Genomic DNA, 8,718 nt, shown 5'->3' with positions numbered 1-8,718 from the left:
AAGCTGACTATGGGGTCTTGTGGGGGGATGTCACCAGGTGTAGAGCTGACAACGGGGTCTGGTGAGGGGATGTCACCAGGAGTAGAGCTGACAACGGGGTCTGGCGGGGGGAATTTACCAGGTGTAGAGCTGACAATGGGGTCTTGTGGGGGAATGTCACCAGCTGTAGAGCTGACAATGGGGTCTAGTGGGGGAAATGTCACCAGGTGTAGAGCTGACAATGGGTCTGCTGGGGAGATGTCCCCAGGTGTCGAGCTGACAACGAGGTCTGGCGGGGGGAGGTTACCAGGTGTAGAGCTGACACCAGGGTCTGGTGGGGAGATGCTACCAGGTGCAGAGCTGACAATGGGTCTGGTGGGGGGATGTCACCAGGTGTAGAGCCAATAACGTGGTCTGGTGGGGGGATGTCACCAGGTGTAGAGCTGACAACGTGGTCTGCTGTTGGAATGTCACCAGGTGTAGAGTTGAAACCGGGGTCTGGTGGGGGGGATGTCACCTGGTGTAGAGATGACAACAGGGTCTGGTGGTGGGATGTCGCCGGTGTAAAGCTGACAGCAGGGTCTGGTGGGGGGCAGCGGATGTCTCCAGGTGTAGAGCTGACAACGGGGTCTGGTGGGGGGATGTCACCAGGTGTAGAGCTGGCAGCGGGGTCTTGTGGGGGGATGTCAGCAGGTGTAGAGCTGACAATGAGGTCTGGGGGTGGGATGTCACCAGGTGTAGAGCTGGCAACGGGGTCTTGTGGGGGGATGTCAGCAGGTGTAGAGCTGACAATGGGGTCTGGGGGTGGGATGTCACCAGGTGTAGAGCTGGCAACGGGGTCTTGTGGGGGGATGTCAGCAGGTGTAGAGCTGACAATGGGGTCTGGGGGTGGAATGTCACCAGGTGTAGAGCTGACAATGGGACCTGGTGGGGGGCTGACAATGGGGTCTGGTGGGTGATGTCACCAATCAATCAGTACGGGATAATGCAGCTTTTGAACCTTCCAGAGTGCACTGTTGGCCATGTTATTGGGAGATGGAGACCACCCTGTGTGTACGGGGCAGCCTCGTTCATGGAGACCTTGTAAACTGACAGAACATGGACAATGAAGCCTTGTAGGAGCTGTGAAGGCATCACACACATCATCTGCCCTTGCTCAGGGGGTCTCACAGGACATTAGAGCATCCATTAGCCCCAGAATCCTGCTTAGGGAATGGCATGTGAAGGGTTACAATGGACGAGTGGCTGCGCACAAGTTCACAGCAGTGACTGCACAGTGGCATCTGTGGTGGGACTTGAGCATCGGACTGTAAGTGTTGTGGACAGCTGAATCACAGGACAGCATCTTCCTATTGAATGGCTGTACTTGGTGTTTCGGTTGTCTGCAGTGTGGTTTCTACGTGACAGCATTGTCCCAACAATGCAGTTTGGCGGAGGTTCAGTTATGGTGTGGAGGGGTTTCTGCTGGAAGGTCTTGGGCCATTGGTTATAGTGAAGTCCACCCTTAACACCAATGGTACAGAGACATCCCGGACAATGTGGCATCACCTACCCTGTGGTAATACTGTGGTACAGCTCCGTGTCTCCACCAACATAACTGAGCACCATGTCATACGGCACGCAGTGGGGGGGGGGGGGGGGGGGGGGCGCAGAACGTCTGCAGGCATCATTGGCCGCCCAAAGTCTGGATCTAAATCCCATTGAGTGGGAGGAACTAGAACGCCGTATCCGTGTGCACCCAACCAGTGGGGTAGCAAGGTGATATCCGGTGCGGAAGTTTTTTTTGTCACCCCCCCCCCCTCCCCGCCCCAATTTTGAATTCATTAAAAGAAGGAAAGACAAGATACTTACAGTTGCAGGTATAATTTTCTCATTGAATTACTTAACATTCTGGGCATAAACCTTTGCCTCCTAACTTTGTTCTCTGCAAATTTTGAAATCGCATAATCAAAATCAATTCCTTTTGCTACTCTGTTTTCAATTGACAAGATGGCTGAGCCAGAGAGCCGAGCCGGACTCATCGTGGACCTAAGAGAGCCGGGCCGGATTCATCGTGGACCTAAGATAGTCGGGCCAGACTCATCATGGACCTAAGAGAGCCGGGCCGGACTCATTGTGGACCTAAGAGAGCCGGGCCGGACTCATTGTGGACCTAAGAGAGCCGGGCCGGACTCATCGTGGACCTAAGAGAGCCGGGCCGGACTCATTGTGGACCTAAGAGAGCTGGGCCGGACTCATCGTGGACCTAAGAGAGTCGGGCCTGACTCATCGTGGACCTAAGAGAGCCGGGCCGGACTCATGGTGGACCTAAGAGAGCCGGGCCGGACTCGTTGTGGACCTAAGAGCTCTTGGTTAATTTTAGTTCTGATAAACTCCTCTCACATGATGCTGCTGAAAGACATAACGTTAACAAGAATCTTAAGGCTAACGTCAGATTTGGTCAGAATCACGTTTTACTGCTTTTTTATGCACCACATTCATAGAAAACGGGTGTAAAATATAAAAAAGAGGACGTGCAGCGTACAATTTTGTGCGCATAAGAAACACGACGAAAAAACTAATGTGAGAGGCCTCATTAAAATACGTGGGGGCTTAATGCTGTGATTAAAACGTGTGCTAAAAATTTGGGTTAAACGCAGCAAAGCTTGTGTGAGAGCCATAAGGGCGGTTTTACATAGCTGTATGCTGTCTGTTTGCATATAAATTAACTCAAACACGCAGGCACCAACACAAAATTCAGTGTAGGTGCCTGCGTTTGCATTCGCGGCGGGCCCAGGCACATGACTGATCTTGTGTGTTCTGTGACATCATCAGTGACGCATGCAGCGCTTTCAATTCCGATGTATTGTGCCGATTGGAAAGCCCTAATGCTGGAGGGTCCGGCTGGGATCTGTCCTCGCCCCTTGTTGTCACACAGCAGCCCTCTGACAGCCCCTCAGGGTTTTCCTGGTCACAGCTGTCCCTCCCTTCATCTTCCACATCAGCACAGGCCTAACCAGCTGGCCGCCGCTGCTTGCCCATTCCCCTCACACCTACTATGCACGTCTCCGCCCAGCTGAGCCTGTAGTGTTCCCAGGTCTGGTCACCCTGTCCCAGGGTGACGCTGTCCTCTCCGCGTTCCCTCACACTCACAACCTGTCACCCCTAAACCCTGCCCTACATGACTGGGCCCTCTCTAGACCACGGCCAGCAAAGTGCTAGACCCAGGGATGACACCCGGGGCTCCTAGGAAACCTGCACTCTGTGCCTGCTGCGGAGCGGCGTGGGGGTGATACAAGACAGCGCACAATGGGCATCCCTGCTCACGCCCCTTAGTGTTAGCACCAGGGCGGCTCGCACATGCTGCACCTCTCTTCCTACGCCACCGCACCCAACACGCCCATCATGCCCTGCATCACTATCTAAAGCTCCTCCAGGCATGGAGAGAAATCCCTCCCCCTATCTATGGGAATTTGGTGGAAAGCGGCCGTGGAGGGTTACTGCTGTCAGTTAAGCCAAATGCGGCCAACACCAGATGGAAAAATCAGAATAAAATCCAATTTCACCACCTTCTATGTACGTCCCAGTACTTCTCTCAGCACAGTGAAGCTCATGCCATAGTGTAGGAAGACACAGTAAACGGCCGACACGAGGAGAGGAACCTCTGAAATAGTCTTACAATACTTTGGATCACAAGAAATGCGGCTCTTATTTTCTCACCTAAATTGCAAAAACGTTTTCATGTTTTCCTGTTTGTTACCAGATCCAATTCTAAAAGCTACAAAGTCTCCAAACCCTGTAACCTGTAGTAAAGAGGAAGGACATAAATCGTCTTTGTGGGGACAGTGTCAGGAGTCGGCTGTCACTCATCATACGCAGATCATAGGCTTCCACCTGAGACGAGCCGCACATCACAGACAGTCCTGATGACGTCACCAGAACCACAAAGACGCTGCTACTTTGCATATGAATGGCTGCCTCTGGTCTTAGACGATTCCTCTCACAGATAAGGATATCCTTATATTCAGTAGCTCCCAGCAGAACACGTCATCACGACCGCATCACCATCCGCATGGAGTGGTAATACAAGCGAACCATGACTGACTTCGCAGGTTCGCGAACGGAGTATGACATCTTTTATGTTGCGTTCATTAATTGTATACATTCACTCTCTCATGTGGTGCAGAGCGTTAAGGCAGCAGTATGCAGATTTAAGCTCTCGTTCATAACCTGAAGGTTGCAGGTTCAGTGTATCATCACCTAGTCAGAGGGATCCAGATTTTCGTGCTGATGGGAGGTCAGAATTTTGCACAAGCAGCATGAATCGCTGACCCCTTCCTGTCAGAAGTGGAGTAATTGTGTGGGGGAAAGTTTTCTGGGTCGTCTGAGACCCTCCGAAGGGTAGAAAGATGAACTGCCGCGGTTCTGAAGGTCACAGGAGTTCTACTGGCTCTAAGAGGAGCTTCACACGAGCGGATCTTCACACGAGCGGATCTTCACACGAGCGGATCTTCACACGAGCAGATCTTCACACGAGCGGATCTTCACACGAGCGGATCTTCACACGAGCGGATCTTCACACGAGCGGATCTTCACATGAGCGGATCTTCACACAAGCAGATCTTCACACGTGTAGATCTTCACGCGAGAGGATTTTCACATGAGTGGATCTTCACACGAGCGGATCTTCGCAGACGTGCAACCGAAGTCGCCATTTAGCGCTAGCCAAATCCGCTGGATTTTTCTTTGCAGTTGCAGGCAATTTTTTCATCATTGATTGATGTAAATTTCCTGTGACCTATCAGACTTTTTTCATTATTAGCATCTCACTAGTTTTGGAAAATTTAAAACGCACATGACCAACAGCCAAACCACACCCTAAAATAGTCATGTGACATCAATGCAACAGCTAGTCGCAGGCAAATAGCGTAAATGTTTTGGCCACGTTACTTATATGCCATTTGTCACCTTATGGCCCTAGCTTAAGGTCTTCACAGTCTTACTTACCCCAACTTCTATGGAGGCAAATGCCGACTGGACATTTTGGAAGTTTAGGCTTTGTCCTCCCGAGATGAGCGGCGCCATTATTGTCTTTGCCACTCAACTTCAGATTCACTTAGAAATTACATAGGCGTTTGGCAAGTTATATAGCGACCTTTTAGCTATATTATGTTTATAGCTGCGGACAAGCCATTTATTAGCAAGAGGACAGAGACTCAGAAAAGAGGAGGTCGTCAGAAGAGAGGAGGTCGTCAGAAGAGAGGAGGTCGTGTCCCTCCTGAGACTTGTGTTACTATATTTTCTATCCCCCATCACACAGTATTTAGCATGATAAGGATCTGTCCTTGTCCGGAGACATAAGGGATTCTGGGACATCAGCCGGCAGCAGGATGAGACCCCGAGGCGGACGAAATTCAACTGCAGACAAGTCAAAAGCTGAAAAGGAGATAACAGTCCTGCTTAGTGCTTTCTTTAGTTCCGTCTTTTTCTTGGAAAGAGGGGGACAAGCTGTATCACCATCATTACCATTCAGTGACTGCAATATGCCTTTCTACTGACCTCACTATTGGGCCTTAAACCTGCATATACATCTTTTTAAGCCAGTGGCTCGGCTTACTACTGACCGCCCGGCTCCTGCTCTAACCCGCCAGGAATAGAGAAACCTTGGATCCTGGCAGTTTAACCCTTTACATGCCACAATGAATAGCAACTGTAGCGTGCAAGCAGATGACGGAGATGGGGCTCTTTCCGTTACCCATAGTACAATTGCAAGGTACCAATGGGTTCCCATGGCAGCTGGAAGCCTGATAAAGGCCTCCATGTCAGCCATGTAACTCAACCTATTAGGCCCCGGGGGTCTGGAGGGGAACAAAGGAGTTTGGAGAAGGAAAGAGCGAACAGAGGGTTCTGTCTGGAGCAAGACAGAGGTGTCTGGAGGGAACAAAGGAGTCTAAAGGCATCTGAAGGGAACAGAAGGGTCTGGAGAAGAAGACAGGAGTCTAGAGGGGACAAAGGCATCTGAAGGGGACAGAAGGGTCTAGAGAAGGAGAGATGAGTCTGAAGGGGGACAGAAGGATCTGGAGGAGGAGAGAGGAGTCTGGAGGGGGACAGAAGGGTCTAGAGGATGAAAGAGGGAACAGAGGGTTCTGTCTGGAGCAAGACAGAGGTGTCTGGAGGGAACAAAGGAGTCTAGAGGCATCTGGAGGGAACAGAAGGGTTTGGAGAAGAAGACAGGAGTCTAGAGGGGACAAAGGCATCTGAAGGGGACAGAAGGGTCTAGAGAAGAAGTGATGAGTCTGGAGAGGGACACAAGGGTCTAGAGGAGGAAAGAGGGAACAGAGGGTCCTGTCTGGAGCAGGAGAGAGGAGTCTGGAGGGGACAGAAGTATCTGAAGGAGGATAGAGGTATTTGGAGGGGTCTGGAGGAGACAGAGGAAGTTGAAAAGGACAGAAGGGTCTGGCAGCGGCTTTCTCCCGTGTCTTCATTCAGAACACATGCATGCTGTGCAGACACGTTTATGAGGGTGTTGGGTCAGAGAGCTGTCGCTGGATGAGCCTTCTCTAGCTGTGCTTTGTGTATGGGTAGCCCAGGGCGAGGGCTTCACAGACCCTTTTTGTAGCACAGCTGATTAGTTTTCAGCAATTTCTGTGTCTGTTCTTTACAAACTGCGGCGATGTATCATACGAGGTGGCATTTTAGAATGATGCGTTCAATAACAGATCAACGTTCTGCACCTTCTCTTTCGGTACAGCCCTGCGTGCACCGTCAGCCAGCGGTGATCCTGATTACTCCTGACTCACTTGATGTTGACCTCATATTCTTCCAGCAGATGAAAGCATTGTTAATTGCCTCCCCCTCTCTTTCCCCAATAGCGAGCAGCAGAAGAGACACAGACAACTCTAAATCTGTTTACTTTAAATTAACCAGCAGGACTTGGCCCACCCTTCTTGTCGAACAGTCCCTTCCAAACATCTCCAAAGGAATCAACCTGATGGGATGGAGCAGCAGTGCACCAAACTTATTTCTTTCCCCTTCTTTTCTTCCCCTGCTGGATTCCCTCCTCCTGGACTCCGCCTGCTCCTCCCATCACATCCAGTCTCCTGCTGGCTTCGTCTGCTGCCTTCACAAACCACCACTTAGACTTTGCTAGGGAAAGAGTGAAGACGCATCACAAACCTATAGGAAAAGAAAACCTCAGGACCCGTCCACCCTTACAGATACACCCCACTCTACTCTCCAGCCATGACCGGCTTCAGCTGACGTGCAGAACATACCCAGCAGAGATCCCACCGACGTCTATAGATGCACTGGTTTATTGAATGTTCTCGTATTTATGAAACTCCCCTTCGGATAGAAGTGCAGGTGCTATAAGCCGTAGCTCACAGATCCAGGGGAAATGAATGTCTTCTTAGGGAACAAGACGGGTTCCGCGCTCCTCTGCGGCTACTTGTTGTTAAGGTCTATTCTGGCCGACTTCACTTTGGACAATGAGGTCCACTCCAGCTTCATCCAAAGGAGGTTACGGAGCCAGGAGCGCCGGGAGATGCAGAGAGAGATCTTGTCCATTTTAGGGCTGCCTCATAGACCCCGTCCACACTTGTATGGCAAACAGAACTCTGCCCCAATGTTCATGCTGGATCTATACAATGCCATGACGGTCGAGGAAGAGGAGGCTGAAGGGTTCTCGTATCCGTACAAGCCCATCTTCACCACGCAAGGTCCACCACTTGCTAGTCAACAGGATAGCAACTTCCTCAATGATGCCGATATGGTCATGAGTTTCGTCAACCTAGGTGAGTAGTGAGGAGGACCCGTCCTCGTTCTGAACTACAGATGCAGCAAACCTTAACTTGATTGCATTACGGTGTGTTAAAATGCTGTAAATCGAGTTGTCATAACGGAAAAAGTTTGGTCCGGTGTTAGCCAGTAGAGCAAAATGTGATTGTTCTTAGCAAGAGAAACCAAGTAATCCTGTAGATATGAGACCTTGAAATATTATATATGATATGAAACCAAGATTTACTTGGTTTCTCTTCCTGATAACAATCACATTTCACTCTACTACTAAACTTTTTTCGTTTTACTTAATGGAGGAATAGGTTGGAAAGCTCGCTACAACATCATGTATTTTTGTTAGCCATTAAAAGGTCTCATATCTACAATCACATTTCGAGTTGTCATGAGACATCGGTCGTGGGTTAATGTTCAGCATTGAGCTTTTGGTAGGTATTTATCTGGAAGCAGATGGGCTGAAGGCATCAGAGATGCTTGTGGTGGTTGTAGCCAATGTATTCTTTGACTTGGGCAGAGAATGCATTCACATTGTCCTCTATAGGGGGTCACAGTCTAATTTCCCTGTCTTAAGTCGATGGTCGTACATGAGTAAGTTTGCCCCCATTCGACTGACATTACAACTTGTTGTTAAAGGGACCTGTCCCGAAGAACCAAAAAAATGGACCAGTTATGACACTCACTCTAGTCTGATGGCTCCTCGGCTTTTCTCATTGGGTCTACAGTTACTTTAGGACCAATGTAATGGGAACTGCATGCATGTTTTTGAAGATTAGGGCAAAACGGGAAGGGATGTACCTATTTGAACATAGGGGAGAGCCTATAAGCTCTATACACTCTGCCGCTCAAAAACCAGAACCCCAGTGCCGTAAGATAGAAGCGTTAACCATCGAGCCGCTGGGTGCTGCCCATGGCTGACGCTGTCGGGTTAAAAAGAGTTGAGACCCGGTTGCAATAAGCAGGGCAGAC

General features: G+C 50.0%; 1 protein-coding gene across 1 annotated transcript in view; it reads left to right on the top strand.

Annotated features, from left to right (window-relative positions):
- Positions 1–7,076: 7,076 nt before the first annotated feature.
- BMP7 (bone morphogenetic protein 7) overlaps positions 7,077–8,718 on the top strand; it is a 72,210-nt gene continuing 70,568 nt past the window's right edge. The window contains exon 1 of the mRNA XM_066587952.1: positions 7,077–7,751. Coding sequence (XP_066444049.1) covers positions 7,355–7,751 — 397 coding nt within the window. The 5' untranslated portion in view covers positions 7,077–7,354. The remainder of the gene's footprint in view (positions 7,752–8,718) is intronic.

The sequence above is a fragment of the Eleutherodactylus coqui genome, chromosome 13, assembly GCF_035609145.1.
Source record: "Eleutherodactylus coqui strain aEleCoq1 chromosome 13, aEleCoq1.hap1, whole genome shotgun sequence".
NCBI lineage: Eukaryota > Metazoa > Chordata > Amphibia > Anura > Eleutherodactylidae > Eleutherodactylus > Eleutherodactylus coqui.
The sequence above is the reverse complement of the archived record's forward strand: the minus strand, read 5'-3'. Positions and strand labels throughout refer to the sequence as shown.